Source organism: Piliocolobus tephrosceles, chromosome X (genome assembly GCF_002776525.5).
Source record: "Piliocolobus tephrosceles isolate RC106 chromosome X, ASM277652v3, whole genome shotgun sequence".
NCBI classification, from domain to species: domain Eukaryota; kingdom Metazoa; phylum Chordata; class Mammalia; order Primates; family Cercopithecidae; genus Piliocolobus; species Piliocolobus tephrosceles.
In genome coordinates this window covers 13,128,120-13,145,050 of record NC_045455.1, presented here as the reverse complement: position 1 = coordinate 13,145,050, position 16,931 = coordinate 13,128,120, and the positions used below count along the sequence as shown (strand labels likewise).

General features: G+C 43.7%; 1 protein-coding gene across 2 annotated transcripts in view; it reads left to right on the top strand.

The window, feature by feature from the left end:
• PCCA (propionyl-CoA carboxylase subunit alpha) overlaps positions 1-16,931 on the top strand; it is a 456,600-nt gene that overhangs the window by 434,062 nt on the left and 5,607 nt on the right. Inside the window, exon 22 of one of the 2 annotated variants that reach the window (XM_023218016.2) lies at positions 7,878-8,018. In XM_023218016.2, coding sequence (XP_023073784.1) covers positions 7,878-8,018 — 141 coding nt within the window. Of the gene's footprint in view, positions 1-7,877; positions 11,414-16,931 lie in introns of those variants that run through there. The other variant, XM_023218015.2, reaches the window with a different exon arrangement.

Below are 16,931 nucleotides of genomic sequence, written 5' to 3'. Positions count from 1 at the left end.
TCTTATGATGCTAGTGATACAGATTACAAGGGAACCTCAGTGCAACACAAGGGAAGAAATAAATCCCCTCTTACTGAGTGCTGGGTCTATGTTTAATTTTCTTTTCTTTCTTTCTTTCTTTCTTTTTTTTTTTTTGAGACAGAGTCTCACACTGTAGCCTGGGCTGGAGTGCAGCCACGCGATCTCGGCTCCCTGCAACCTGCATCTTCCAGGTTCAAGCGATTCTCCTGCCTCAGCCTCCTGAGTAGCTAGGATTACAGGCACCCGCCACCACGCCTGGCTAATTTTTTGGGTTTTTAGTAGAGATGGGGTTTCACTATGTAGGCCAGGCTGATCTTGAACTCCCGACCTTGTGATCCTCCTGCGTCGGCCTCCCAAAGTGCTGGGAATACGGGTGTGAGCCACCACACCTGGCCTAGTGTTTAATTTTCAATTTAATTTTTGGCACTATTTTTTTTTTTTAAGTTGCTTATCTTAGGACAGTAGAACTGGAATGAGTCTTGTGTTTCCAATTACAAAAACAAGATGGAACAAAGGATGGGGCTAGATTTTTGTATTATTGACAGCCCCATATTCTTCCCTCCAGAGATCGTCTTTCAGAAGCAAGCCCGAGGTACACACAGACTTACCCATTCCTTCAATGCTGTTGATGGTTAGACTTAAGATGTTTCTTTTCTCTAAGGAAACCCTCCCCATTTTCGCAGGATTTTTGAAAAATGAGTTACTGAATGGGCTTCAGATATTTTTGTTCTTTTGTTGGGATTTTCTTCCCACTCCTATTTTTGTTAATTTTTCCCTCAAAAAATGAGATTGCTGCTTACTGCTGTCGAGCCTCCTTGTGGCACATTCATTGGTCCAGTAAAAGACTTAACTCCAAGAACCACCTATCAGTAACACAATAAAACCTTGAGTACAGATTGATTCATAAATGGCAGCGGACGAGTGTTGAAAGTGACTCATTATGCTGCTGCAATGTATTGACATTATCAATTGTGTGTCACTAAACAGCGAGGCTAACTGGATGATTTACTCTGTGTTTAACTGCCTTTTCAATTGGAGCAAATGTTGAGGAACTGGGACGCAATATCAGAAACCATATATTTTCTTCTGTTAACACCAGCTTCGCTGAGGCATGTTGGTTTTGGCTGCAGGCTCTAAGGCTCTAGTTTAAATGGTCTCAACAAGTGATTAACGACCAGGAGGTGGGCCTCTACACTGTTTCCACATCTTTTCTCCTTTCTGTTTATGTCGCCTTGATGCTTGGGAGGGGTTGTTGCAGAGTAGTTCATGCTATGTATTGCACTGACGTTGGTTTCCGTCCTGAGAGTCCTTGATGTTTCTTTTGTGGATTTTGTTTTTAATATTATTTAGCATAATGACCTAAACCATAAACGCTTGCAGTTGTGATACAGGTGTCCTTAGTTCAGCAGTCAGATGAATAATGAGGGCCACTGTGTACAGGGATAGGTGACAGCTGTGGCCCCCAACAAAGAAGCTCTGGACTTTCCCCTCCCAAGTTTCAGTCCTGGTAACTTGAACTAGACTTTTCTAGTTTCTTGAAACATTGTTTTATTTTCTTGCAAGTTATTATGGTGTTCCTATTTCACAAGGCTGAAAGATACAGGGTTTCTCAAATGTGCACTTGATGTAGATGGATATTAACCGTTACTGTGACGTTGAGAACTGGAGCTGCTAACTGACCCTATGCATTTGTCTTCTGCATAGAATGTTGTAACAGTGCTAATTCCTAAGCAGCTGAATTTGCCAGAAGGTCCACAGCACTAATCTGCACCGCAGTGTTGCCTTGATATTAAAAAAACGTGAGCATGTACTCAGGACACATGCACTTGATTTATGAACTTCCCAGGAGCGCGTTTATGTGTGGCTCACCGATGTTTTGACTTACGGGATGAAGCATTTGATTTCTGTATGTGTGCTTTTGAGACACTCATTTTTACCCTATTAAGAGTTGTTGAGTGCAGAACAAGACATTTTAAAAAGGAAGAGTAACATTTGGAGATTTTTAAACGGAAGCTTTTAAATTACTACTTCTGGTTTTTTTGTTTGTTTTTTTGTTTTTGGCTAGTTTTAGAAAAGGAAGAATATCTCTTCATTAAGTTGGAATAGTCAGATTTCAGTGTTTGGGTGATGGTATTAAAATCGGTGTTTTAATGGTAGATAAAAATGATTCTCTTCTGTTGGATTCACATCCTGAATAAATGTTTCTACACAATTAGAGTCTATAACAGACTAAACCAGCATAGTGGTGGTGTGTATTTTTTTTTTTTTTTTTTTTTTTTTTGCCTAAAGGAACAGCTTCAAGCCTTGGGAAAGAATTTGTTTTTGCCCTGTGGAGGGTCAGAAACATCTGCTTCAGGTATAGTTTACAAGTGTTACTTATTAACCCATGAGCCAAAAACCCAGATGAGGAGCTCTGACTATTGAAAACTACACATTCCATGTTTTTATAAATGTATATTAAGATGAATTCCACATACCTATTATTTGGATTTCTGGCAGCCAGAACTTCTACAAGGAATTTGTGTTTTTAAAAAGGAATGTAAAATTAATTTTTATTTTCTGGTACCAGAGTTCTGCTGTATATGAAGAAATCCTGCTCGTAGGCAGAAAGCAAAGTTGTCAAAGGAACCTCATCTCCATACGGGTTTACTCGATAATCCTTTATCCACCATCTTCAGCTCTCATTCCTTTGCTTTCTTGCCTGTGGCTACATTTCTATCTCTGCATCAATTAGCACAGTGATTTATACAACAAGCAAGCAGTTTAGAGGTAATGGTACACAATTAACATCTCATTCCACCATAAAGGGTATGCTAAATACCCCAGTCATTGCTTTCTCTGCCTGGAATTGAAATAAGTGTTTGTCCTAATTCATATGCTATCTGATGTGAAGTGGGCCTGCTTTGTACCGCACTACACCATTAATCTAATTATAGATAGCTGCAAATGAAGTGCTGTCTGAGCTGGGAGATTGAAGAAAATAGCCTTTTGTCATTTAGCATGACTCTGTGAAGCAAGATCACACTTTACAGGGCAATACTACAAAATGGAAATCTCAATAATATTGCTGCCTGTTGCATCTTTTCTAATTACCACAACATTGTAAACACAACTGGGCGCTGACATAAATAGAGCTGTAGATATGCTGTCATGCGGGTTGTAGGAGAAAGTCCTCCGAGTGCTGTTGGATTAAATGATGCATCCTGATTGACAGCTACCTTGAGACTGCACTGATGGAGTTGTCACAGCATTATGCTAACAGGCTGTTCCAGCGACTGCAGCTGTAGGAGGCTGTGGTTCGCCCTGTGCCTTAGCTGCTGCCTGTTCATGTCCGTTCCTTCGCCTGGGCTGCACCTCCAAAGGAAGGACAGCCGCAGGCTTCAATTCTGTGTACTGTCACTGTTGTGTGTTGGAGATTGCTGGTGGTGGTTTAGCTCAGATATCAGGCCATTGGGCCCTGTGCGGAAGCAGAGGGAAATTATTTTGTATGGCTCCAAAGCTTGCTATGTTTTTCCTCAAGTGATAATTGTGTACCCTACAGAGAATTTAGGAGAGGAGAACGTGGTCGAATTACAAGTCTCATTCCACTGAAGTGTTTTAATTTATATCTAGTTTTTCTCTGCTTTTCTGACATGCCAGTGTTTTTAAAGATGCATCATTTTTGCATTTCACTCTTTCCATCACTTAAAAAACACGGACACGATTTCCCTAGCTCTGAGTTAGACCTTTGGGGGAATATTTGAGTGTCGCTGTCACTGCCACGCTGTGGAAATGAGGCAGAGATGAATGTTGGAGACCTTTGGGGCCAGAAGGTGTAAAACCTTGACTAGGAAGAGAGCCTAATGTTTGCAAGTGTCTGCCACCTTATTTAGTGAGGGTTGCGTGGGCAGTATTTGGCCAGTGCTTCAACATAACTGATGCACAGTGATTTACAGTCAAAGATAGCACCTGCCCTTGAGTTGGTGTTGACCGAGATGGCAGCAGTTGAGGACATGAAAGAACATTAACAGTCAGTCAACTGTACGTGTCCTAATTGTTACTGGAAGAATGAGTTAGAAATGGAAACTGGAAGTGAGCCCACTTGAAGAGGAACAGAGGTTAACAGTGGCACTGGAGGCTCTGAAGTCACAGCTGAAAACTGTACAGCAAACTGCAAGCGATCACCTCGAGAGCAGCCGCAGACCTCGGAATCATTGCAACACATGAGCGCGTGGGGTCTGCAGAATTACATTACTGGTATTTCTATAGGTGTGGAAAGAAGTGGGTGGATTTCACACTGTAAGGAGGTGCATGTACTATACAAACACAGAAGCCTCCAGGGTGGTATTCTGTGTGCCCGCCAGAGTGGAGTGTGTCTCGAAGTGGGTGATTCTTCGCTGTCGTTGGGGTGCTGAGTTCTGGGGTGCTGGGGTGCAGGCACACGTGCAGTTACAGGATGCTTTTCTGAATGAGGTCCAGCTCTCACCCAGACTGTGAGTAGCCGCCTCTCCTGCAGCAACCACTCAGCCCCCAGCCTTTCATCGGGCCCATGGAAGAGCTGCGTGTCAATTTTAAAAACAGTCCCACTGGAGTTTCTTATCATTGTCCAGCTCTTGTGGCTTTCTTCCTGACCCTTTCATGTCAGCTGTGACTCCTTTTCTTTCTTCTAAATTTTTGGGAGAAATTTTCTTGTTTGATGTGGTTTCACACTGTAGAGGCCGTAAAATTAATTTGCTTAGAGACCAGGCCTGGGGTCACTTTTCCATCACTGGGTCATTGGATAACACCTAATTCCCTCCCATTACTGTCGTGTGTGGTTGAGGAGTCCCACCAGGCCAAGCCCAGAGAGCACCTGTTCTGTTCTCACTCGTGTGGTGAGCTGCTTTTCAAGAACATTTTTTTCATTTGGCTGTGTGGCCTGGAGGACGCCTTCCTGAGCCAGCCGAGTGAAGGAGTGAAGTGCCACGCCCTGACCAGCCCTGAGCTCATTGGCGCGGATCATCTTCAGGCCCCATGGCTGCCCAGCCCCACCCACAGGCAGCTGCCTGTCACCCATGCTGGCATTTTCCTCACCCTACCCAGGCAGCGGGAAAACCTGGCTGCTGCTGGGATCCTGCTACTCTGTCCTGTCCACGAGCCTTCAGAGTCTTCGATTCCTACCCTCAAACATCAACTTTGTGATTTATCTGCTTGAAAACAACCACAAAAACTAAAATCCAAATCCTCTAGGGGAGTTTCGCACAACCGCTGAGGAGCAGTTAAATGCCCACGGTGAAACTGAGCCTGTACCCTGCGGTCCAGGTAGGGGGCGCGCTCCTGAAGTCTCACAAAACATTGGCTGCTCTGTGCCCCCGAAGAATCCAGAGACGCCAATAAATAGCAGTTTTGATCATCAGCTTGGAAAGTCCTGGTGTACATTCTTAAATGACTTCTTTTCTGGGGCAGCAAAAAGCTTTTACGGTTCTCACCAGGCAGTTCATTCTGATGGACCCATGTGCTGCACCCCGCTTGGGCCCCATCCCGGCACGCGCCCCATGCGGCACAGCACAGGCCAGCTGAGAGGTTGTTTTAAGAAGGCGTGTTTGTGTGGTACACTCACGGGGTCAGGACAACATCAAAGGTAATCTTAAAAAGAGAACCTCTCTCTGCCTTCTCTTTTTATATTCAGAAAGGTCATTTCTAAACCAACTATTTGCACCAAGGCCTCTCTGGAGGAGTTGACCCCGTTGTTATTTTTACTTGCTATTACAATAAGTCACTTATCCCCCAAACAGATTTAAGAACAATAAACAAATACAAAAGGAAAAGGAACATCTCCTCAGTAACAAAGACTGCATCTGAAGGCATTGAGTTTGTGACTCTTTTACATCTCTTTCCAAGCAAAGCAGGAGTCCTACAGAGAAAGGAATCTGAAAGATGAAAATTATAAAAATAGTAAAAGGATCCAGTGTTAGTCAGAATCTTGTAATTTCTGGGGAGAAATGAAGCTAAATACAGTCTTAGCACTTTGTTCGTATGCAGGCTGATCTGTGATATAAGTAAACTTAGTTTGGGAGTATATCCACTGTGGTGAAATGTGGTATAAATCATATTCTCAATGTATGAAGGTACTTTTCCTGGATTCAGGCTTCACATTTTGAAGTCGAATTCTGCAAAACAAGAAAAAGAATAGATCTGTGTGCTATGCTGAAAACCGAACGAGGCACGCTGCAAATCAGTCGTATAGAAGGCGCAGCTCAGGGCCACACCAACTAGAAAAGTAACTTTTTTGTCGAGTCTGATGCCTCTAGTGATGTCGGATTTTTTCCCTTATGGCAGACAGCACAGATAAAAAAAATCTGTGCAATTTGGTCCAATTATAGTCCCCTCTGTCCCTCCACACCCTCCCCCATTGATTTAATGAAGGACTTGGAGGTACAATTCATCACTGATAAATAGTCCCTCTGCCCAGAATGTTTGTTAGACTGACAGCAGCGTGCACTCTCCTCGCTTTTTCCCTCACCACTTATGACTCAGATGAATTTTAATAGGAGCAAAAAGCTTTTATTTGCACTGTAATTTCACTTAAGGATCATATCCTTCAGAAACTGGCAGACGCTTCTATGCCTTGATTGCAAAACACACACTCAGGAGTAAAGAAACACGCAAAAGATGTTATTATTCAACCTGTCACAGTGTCGCAAATCCACTTGGAACTTTGGCCATCAAAGCTCTCCCTCCACCCTTTTCAGTAGGCCCTGTGAAGAGGCGCTTAGAGATTCCCACCATCCCCGTACAGAATTACAGGGGGAATTATATGTTGTTTTTGCCTCCCTGCCACCGTGATGCCCACAGGAGGCTTTGAGTTACAGCAGGTTGTTTTTTTGTTTTTTGTTTTTTTGAAGAAAATGGAGCTGCCTCACTGCTGCTGCTTTCTTACCCAAGAGAAATCAGACCTGGTAGGGATCCAGAACCTTCGGGTGCTGGTTCCAATGTCACCGAGAGACACTTCCTCAAACCATTTTATCTTTTTTCTGTTTGGATAGACCAAATTGTAGCTCATAGATGTATTCACGGAGAGGATAGGAATTCTCTCTTTTGAAATGTTCTGCTTCACTGAACTGCCCTGAATATGCCCGGTTGTGTGAGAGCCCCCTGCAGAAGGTGCCGTGAATATACTTGTCTCTGCGCATTTTCCATCAGTGTTTATAACATCTTGACGTTATTGTGTGTTAGTGCAGAAGGCATTCTCGTTATCTTGCGTCTTTTCCTAACCATCTTGTTACATCAGAAAGACTATGTCGTGCCTTTAAGAAAAGCCAGCTTTTTAAGTCATGAATATAACAGGTTTTGTCACTGAAAAAATGGAATTTCAAATACTATTTTGCCCAAAATGAACACTGAACCCCATTGTCTTAACTTACTGATACGCAGCACAGCCGCTCTTGGAGGGCTGTGGGAAGCTGCGACAGCCATCTGCTGCCATCTGCTGGCGCCTGTCCACACGTCACCTCCTCCATCCCCGGGGCCTGCCCAGCTCACGGGATTTTCCTTGATGGGGATAAGTTTGTAGGCGGTAAAGGGAATACAAGGAAAATTCCCAGTTTTCTTTATAACGTTTTGAGATGTTTTTCTTGAAGATACAGGATGATATTTATCAATGATTAATATTAATAACTGGAAGAGTCCTTATTTCAAGATATTTCTGAAATAACTAGCTCACAACATACGACAGGAACAAATATATTTTGATGTGTGCAGCAATTGAGAACCATTTGAATTTAAGGCTGTTACTGTAATTTGAATTTAAAGGCTAAAAATTGACTTAGAATGGATGTTACTTTTGAGGAAAAGTTCATTTGAACTCATTTATGGTTTCGTTTTGTTTTTCCCTTCAGTACAAGGTGAATATCTTAACCAAACTCGCTGCAGAATTGAACAAATTTATGCTGGAAAAAGTGACCGAGGACACAAGCAGTGTTCTGCGTTCCCCAATGCCCGGAGTGGTGGTGGCCGTCTCTGTCAAGCCTGGAGACACGGTAAGGGCTGTGTGTGTCTCTGCAGGACATGCTGCTCTCAGACTTCCCTTTCCAGAACGATGGCTAACGGAACAGCACGATTCAGCTCTTTGCAATTCTTTCTTAACTGACCTCCACCAAACAGCAAAGTCGATTTTGTGTGTTGTCAACCTGTTTCACATTTGCATTAGGTTTGTGCCAGGACCCTAAGCACTTCCCCTCCCAAATGATCTGGGAGTGGAGCAGAAAGAAGGCCTGATTCATTCTGTCATTTTGCAAATGCAGTGTTTTGGGAAGTACTTGCCCTAAAAGTACTCTCCAGTATGCTGTGCTCAAAGCGTCCATGAAGAAGTCATGCCAGGGAATAAGACTCCGATGAGGTACTTTTTGCATGATTTTCCTGGAACAAATGTCTAATTGGGAAGAAGAGCGGAGGAAAGGTTAATTCTGCAATCTGGACAGTACCAGAGCACTTCTGTGAGTTGGTAAATGAAATGTAGCATCACAGTTTGAAGTTTTTCATCTTGATCTTGTGACATTAAAGCACACATCAAAGCTGTATTATTTCCTCGAGATAACTTACTATGGATGAATCGGTAGGATGCACACATTTTCTTAGAACATGGATAGAAATCTCTACTGATGAGCAGCAGAAGTGCAAAGAAAACAACTGAGGAGGCGCCCAGAAGGTTTCCGGGGCCACTGAAATACTTGCTGTTTTATTCACGTGCAGGAAAACAGCAGCCAGACGTGACTGTCTCTCGTGGATGAGGTGGTGATTCCATTTTGTATCTCAGGTCACTGGGGCTTACATTTTAATGCCTCCTCATTTCTCAGTTAGTATAGATAAAATATCCGCTTACCACTGAGGAAAAAATCAGGTAGTTGGCATTGACTTCTGGAAAAATATTTGCCATAAATGTGAATATTAAGAAAACATGATCAGTTTTAGTTGTTTGAATGATCAGCCCTGAAACTAATATGCGAGGTTAGAAAAACGACTTAAAGTTTGCTTTACTTGGTGATACAGAAATAGAACTATCCGCTTTTTCAGAAAGGCGTGAAAGAGGCTGCGTGGCTGCGCATTGCTGTTTGCTTTGAAAGCATCGATACTCCTGGAAGAAAGCCCTCTTTAAGACTGTCTCATGCCCAAGTGTTAAGGATTTGGGAGAGGCCATAAGAAAAATTGCGTGTGTGTGTGGTGTGTAAAATTCAGGGAGGGCATCTTCCTTCTCCAGAATTAGGGTCATCAGAGGATAGTCTCTTGAGAATTGTTGACTTGCACATGACATTATCAGAGCTGTCAGTGGAATCTTCTAGTGCTAGATATGTAGGTTGGTAAACAATGTAAGGGTTTTGTTTTGTTTCATTTTTCTTAAGTTTTTTCTGGAAGTCGTATAGTCTGCATACTGCCAGCCTGAGCTTGTCACTCCTAATTATGTGGCTTTAATTATAAAATCGTGTGTGTGTGTGTGTGTGTGTGTGTGTGTTTCAAGTAAATGTTTTCCTTAAATCCTCTTCTAACACCTGAATCCAAACCGCAGTGGAGGGCGGGCGGGCGGGGAGGAGGGAGACCACTCCTGCCTCAAGCCTGGAGGGCAAGAGGGTGAGACTGCAACCCGGGCCCAGCAGCCCTCAAGGAGGCTGCTCCGAGGCAGGAAACGGGGCGCTCCCAAGGCCAGATGAGCACAGCCTTCTGGTTTCTTAACAGCCGCTGGCTCCTGATCTGACTTTCCCACATACAGAAAGGGTCTGGCCTTTGTACATTCCATTTCCTGGTTGATAATTGAATGTAGAAAAGCAAGGCATTTCGTAAATGGGAACAATGTGATATCAGTCCTCGGTTCATTGATGTAGCTCAGATATTGAAAACACCCACCAATAATTAAATATGTGTACTCATTAAGAATGGTTTGAGAACTAACTGTTAAAAATACATTACCGCAGAGCAATGGGGCCAATACTTTCTGCATTCCTTTAAAGTCAGAGTACCTGGGGGGGCACACGTAGTGAACAGGCTCAGGGCCTCGGGTCTGTCAGCTTGCTCCTAAGTTCTGTTTGCGGGGCCTGCTCAGGTGGGGTGTATACTTGCTTTTCTTTGTCTTTTTTTGGTACTTGCAGAACTTCCTTTCATATTCTGTGCCATTGTATTTTGATGAAACAGTCTTTTCTCTTGAATTACTGCTTGTGAAAAATGTCCCAAACCACTAATAGCGAAACCCAGTGCAGCCCAAGAAGTTTCATCGCCGGCTCTCGGAACAACTTCTCTAGTTACATTCTGCTTAGTGTAATTAAAACACAAGAAGCTTCCTTGGACCGAGGTACGGAACTTGAGGCCATTGTGAGGAAACACTACTTGTCATGTTAAAGTTTTGTGGTTTTAAATGATTTTAACACCACGGCGGCATGTTGTGCTCCCCCCCACCCCCCCACTAACAATAGCCAAAGGAGGTTCCCCTTTTATGGCTGGGAAGATAATGGAGTCAATCTCCTTAGTGTATTTTCAAGGAAAATAAGGACCCCAAAACAACTAAGGGCCTTACAAGTATTCTGTTTTTTTCGGAAATGTTACTTTTTATTTTTTAAATTCCAGTAATCTATCATGTTTCTGTTTAGCTGAAGTAAAACTTGACCAATCTTAGAATGGTGGGCCTGGCAGTAAGTTCTAAAAAAGTGTCACATAAATCATAATTAACAAATCTGTTTTGTGAAGTAAACAATTTGAATGCAGTTTAAAAACCTCAGGAAGAAGAGATGTGGGAACGCTGTTGAGAAGTAATGAATCCACTTGGGGGACTTGATGTGCCAAGACCTGTGAACTGATTCACTGGAAACACCCTGCCCTAAACACAGAAGCTGTGTTTTATTTGAAGGGTTTCTGTAGGGTTCACACAGCAAAAGTTCCTGAAAACTTTTTCAGTGTCTATTATATACTATTTAACATTAGATGTGGCAGGTCACATTTGAAATGATTGTGTAATAGTTTTTTGAACACGTGGCGAGAGGATCTTAATACACAGTAAAATGCAGATAAACAAATCAATAAGAAAGTACAGTGGATGATTAAAGTCAGGAATCACTAACATAACTTAGGAAACAACTCATAGAATAAATCTTCTGTGCCTTTCTATATGCCTTCTGAAAATGTTTCTGCAGTAACTCATTTCAGTTTGAAAACAAACCTGTTTTCTTAACACTGTTGTAAACTGGGAGCATTTCTGTAATCAAAGTTAGCATGACTCAACTGTTTCAAACTTCTATCTTTATGATATTCTTGAACAGAAATGTTAAAAATATATATATTTTCAGAATAATGGTAGAATACATTTTTCCACATGTTAAATTAGACTTACAGCTGCTGAATGTATTGCATAATTTTCACTTTGACTTCGAAGTATAAAGTCATGATAAGCACATTGCCTTTATTAGCCTTTTGATACCAGAAACAACCCCAGAAGATAGTCACCCAAGGAGGCATTTTAATATTGCATTTAGTTAAGATTCTTTCAAGTAATGTTTGTATTCTGCAGTCATCGCAGATTTGCATCAAAAATACTCATTTAATACACCAAACAATTAAATGAGGAACGAACCATAAGCTGGCTATATACTCATCTGCATTTCTTTTTTTCTTAACGATTAGTGAAACCAGGTGAAAGAATAGATTGAAATTAAATACCTGTTGCTGCTTTTTCCTGTGAATTAGCCCATTCAATATCAGATAGACGTGGGGGTATTTTGGTGGAGCTGAGAAGATCCACCTCGTGATGGAATTGACCTTCAGCAGGGGCAGTGAGGCGTTTGGGGTTGCTCCTCTGTGAACGCCTTAAAGGCAAGAAACAGCCACTGTACAGTGTGCCGGTGAAGGCATCACACGGGTGAGCGTTGGTAGCAACACCACTTATACTTCTCCCGGATTTTGTTTCCTCCTTGCACGTGCTTCTTTGACAGGGCGGGCTCCCAAGCAGGTAGCAGTCAGGGCCGCAAGACACAGGCATCCCATCCCATCTCAGAGTATGATGTCCACACCTCCCCTTTGTCTCTAAGCCTCATGTAACTGAGCTTATAGCCGACCATGGAGAACTGGCAAACTTGGCGAGATACCTTTATTTTTTATTTCTTAAAGAAACAAGGTTTGAAAATGTCATAAGCTCCTTCAAGTATCCTATCCAGGGCTGGGCGCTCCGGACGTGTTTGCCTGGCGTCGCGCTTGTGTGCCTCATGCAGCCCAGGCTCGCTCATTGCGTCTTTCCCTGGCAGAGGGGCCAGCCTAGCTGCTTCACAGACTTTCCAGGTTCTGGATACCTTGATTTACAATCATAAAATAATTGTAATAATTAAATTTGTACATTTTATAGCAATAGTTATTCAAGCAGTTTGACAAGATGCCAGTTTTCACCCAAACCTCAGATTGTATCTCACAGCACGTACACAGAGATCCATAGTTTCGTTAACATTTTAAGAGTTTAAAATTATGGCCGGGCGCGGAGGCTCAAGCCTGTAATCCCAGCACTTTGGGAGGCCGAGACGGGCGGATCACGAGGTCAGGAGATCGAGACCATCCTGGCTAACACAGTGAAACCCCGTCTCTACTAAAAAATACAAAAAACTAGCCGGGCGAGGTGGCGGGCGCCTGTAGTCCCAGCTACTCGGGAGGCTGAGGCAGGAGAATGGCGTGAACCCGGGAGGCGGAGCTTGCAGTGAGCCGAGATCGCGCCACCGCACTCCAGCCTGGACGACAGAGTGAGACTCCGTCTCCAAAAAAAAAAAAAAAAAAAAAGTTTAAAATTATGAAATACTGCAAACATGCAGAAAATTACAGACAAGAATCCAACAAGCACTCCTGTGCCTCTGTTCACCATTTCCCTGTGTGTTTCAAGTTCTATTTCACAATGAAACATTAAATAGAAAATGAGCTTCCCTGCAGCAGGCTCCTCCACCTCACTCCTGTCCCGTCGTCTTCGGAGGTAACGGTGCCCCCGGATTTGGCCTTGTCATCGTTTCCAGGTAACATGTATTTTTAAATGGTAAGAGTTGGTTTTTGCTGGAGGTAACAATCTGGGAATTTTTACAGTGTAATGCACTCAATTATCAATATAAAATACAACATATTTATGCAGGTCAGTATATTAAATATTGTCAGAGAGTCTTCTCCAAGCTTGGCGTTTGACTTTATTTTTCAGGAGTGATCTGCTTGGAAGTAGAAGGTGTGTTTTCTTTGTTTTCCACATTTTTGTAAGTGACCATTCTCAGCCTTACGAAGATTTAAACTATCTTTTTCTCACTCTTTTAACAAAAAGTTTACAAAAAAATCATTCTTTCACAGAGCCCTGTCAAGTAGCATGCTTTACAAAGGTAGAGGACCCAGGCTAATTTCCAAGGTATTGTCAATGACATCAGTTTTCACTAGTTCTCTTTGTAACTAGAGGCTTTGGCTCTGATTTGGAGCTAACTTAGAGGGCGGTAGGGAGTCCTATTTTTCTTCATTTTAAGAAATTTTGAAAGAAACCGGACTTGTTTTATATTGGCCACAAGTCTTTACCCTTGCCCTTAGCCCCTCAAGTGCTGCCCAGTTCTGGGGAGCCCCACTCGAGAGACAAGGGGAGCACCAGGCAGACGGCATGTGTGCCTGAAGTCCCAAGCCAGCATCGGGCTGAACGGGTGGCCCCTGGGTTCCCGCGCCCTCCAGAGGGAGGCCGCTCGAGCATGGGCCATTAAAGGAGCCTTCAGCCAGAGAAAGGGCTGGGCGGACGTCTCCTGCCACCTGGTCTCTCTTTGTAATTTGATGATGATTCCATCCTTGCTCAAATACTGCAGTCTCCCGTGGCTGCCTCCCCATCTCGCTTTACATGAAGATGTTGGGATGTGAATACACGTTTCTTCAGGAAATATCACGGGATATTTGCCAGCCTGTCTTACCGTCTCAGAGGAAGTTGCTATTAATATAATCAGATGCAAGCAGTGCCTTTTCACTCAATGTGAGATGCCTTTTCTTGTGACTGTTAACTCAATCTTTCTTCAGATCTAAGGGCCTTAAAATGTGTGGCATTCAGGCACCTGCGTTCAGTAGAGCAGCCTTTACCAATGAAATGGAGGGATTTTCACGTTTGTGGCGCAGTCAGCAGGGCTGATGTTGATCCGTGTTTTTCCCGTGGCCCGGTACTGCACAAGTGGAAACTGCGGCAGGCTGGTAAGCCCTCCAAGCCTTCTGTCTAATTTGGCAGAAAAACACAGAACATAGAACAACAAAAGAATCCTCTTTTTTCCATAAAAATTCTTCCTCCCACCCTTCTTCCAAAAAGGGGACTTAATTTTTCAGCTGCACACAGTGATTCGGTGCTCACTCTTGCATTGAAACAGTTGCTGTCTGAACAGGCAGGAAACAGTTTTCTTTTAATTGCCGAAATCATTCGGAAGTGCTTCATGGCCTGCTTCTGTACAGCAGATGCTGTGCATTAATTGGCCTGCGTAGAAGTGACCCAGGGTTCCTTGCAGCGGGCCCAATTTTAGGCAGAGGGTTTAAATAGCTTATTTATTATTTTGTATAATCTGGCGTACATTGTGTGCTCCTGCACGTGTCGTATTTCATGGTCTGCAGTTTCTGATGTCATGTGGGTTTCAAAACCTGTGTTTCTCTGGTAATGTACTAGCAGCAGGTAAGCTCAAAATACCATCCATCAGGAGCTAATTTTTTATCCAGACACCGCAATGACTGATGAACCTGTCTTTTGTGTGAATGTTTAGCACAGTGGAAAGCCATATGCCACTGGCACCGCTTCCTCTGCATTCCTTCCAGTTGCTAGAGAGTGGGCTTCCTGGGGGGCGGGGACTCGATGCTGTACGTCCCCTGGCCTCTATTTCCACGATAACGCATTTAAAACAGCCCTGGGCTTGGGCAACAAAAAGAGGATGAGGCTGTCTTAAAGGAGACCTGACTCCCTCGTCATTTTCTTTATCAGAAATACGACTGCACACTCTTAATAGGGAACCTTGTTTTGTTACTCCCCGTCTGTTCCAAACAGACCTCAGCCCATTAGAAGGGCCTCCCTTGTGTGGGAGACCACAGCTGTTACTGTAAATCTCATCCACTCACTGTATCACCCCCATTTTGTGGCTCTGAAGGATGAAATTGAGAAATGGAATACTGTGCAGTCATCCCTTACATCTCCAATTTTAGGCCTTTGCCATCATTTTCATGCTTTTATTCCAAATCAAATGACATTAGTGAGCTACACCATCTTCTGATGGATATCTGGTATTGAGCACCGCTTTCAAGTCTGTGCTTGTGGGGGCTTCCTTTTATGTTTGGTGGTCTTTTTTCCCCCTTTCTCTTCTCTTTTTCTTCCTGCACTTTCTTTGAGCGTTCTTAGTGGTCATGGCAGTTTGCAGTTTGAATGATCCGCGTTGCCAAATGTGTCCCCGTCTTAGCATGTTTTTCAGAGAAGGGGGCATGTGCGGGAGAAGGTTCTCTGTCTTTTAATCTTTGTGGAAGGAGTGAAGAGAACTTGCTAGAAGGATATTGGGGGCTTTAATCAGAAATAAGATGTGGTTTAAGTCATTAGCACAACAAAGCATACTATAAGCTTGAAGATAAAAGTCTCTGGGGAAAGAGTCCTCTGAAAATAAATGGAACTTGAGAGATTTCCATATCATTTATAACTTCCCTTAATTACCCTTGGAAGACTTGCCAGTAAAACTGGAAAATTGGCAGCCTATATCCATTAGAGTCATTTTGCCGACCATGGCAAGCAGCTGGCTTTACGGGATTTGATTCCCATCACTCACAACTCATCATCAGCTGGAGGTGTCTGCAGCTCTTCAGCACAGAGCAATGCTGGCGACACTCGGGCCCCGTGACAGGCGAAAATCTGCTGAGTAAATGGGCCGAGGTTTCTCTCAAGCCTCGTTTGGGGCAAGGCCGACTCCCGCTTAATGAGTGCCGCTCTGATAATCGGATGCGAATGTGAACCTTGACCTCGTGTCAAAGGAGAGGACGCAGTAAGCTGGATGAAAGATACAGGATTGAGTCCTCCAAACTTTACACCAATTAGACAGGGAGTGGGGAAATACATCAGGCCCACTAGGTTCATCAAAAAGACTTGCGAGGCTTGTGACCATTTTGTAAGCCCAACATTGGAGACATCCTGTCACAATCATTAAGTCTTTATCAGATGATTCACAAAACTGTTGGAGAAGTGTGCACACACAGCCCGCAGGCACGGGCCCCGCACATGGGGGCGTGGGATAGACGGCATGGTGGAGGGCCCTCTGTGCACCCAATCATCGCCTGGCTTCCCAGGTACCCTGGGCCATCCGGAAGGTGTTGCTTCCATTGGGCCCACTGCCCAGCTCCCTGGTGTACCCTGCGGTGTGCGGCACATTCTGCAAGAGCCGGCACTGCCGGGAGCAGGGCTCCAAAGTCCTAGGGTGAGAGCCCCTGCTCCCAAGAGCCGAGTGATAGCATTTTGCTATTGTTGGAAGGAGCCCAGCTCAATGCTCACCCATCCCTGGAGGACACCCTCGAGTGCCAGCCTCTTCCCACAGACTGGGGCAGGTGTAGTTTGTGTTTCCATTGCAATATTCTTTGACATTTGGTTTGTACCATATTTGGTTCTCCAGCTCGATTTTTTCCAAAGGATGAAACAAGTTGAAATTCAATTAAGTTCACGTGTGTGTGTGTGTGTGTGTGTGTGTGTGTGTGTGTGTTGGGGTAGAACACGATTCTGTTGAACAAGATGTATCTCACTATTTTGTAGGGCATCGAGGAAGTTTTTAAGCACCATCTCTTAGGGATGAATTAGTGGTAACAGTTAACAAAACAGATGGTGCAAAGTTAATAGAGAAGTGTGTTACTTAGTTTTTCATTTACAGCTAAATAATCTAGGCTGGGCACAGTGGCTTACGTCTGTAACCCCAGCACTTTGGGAGGCCAAC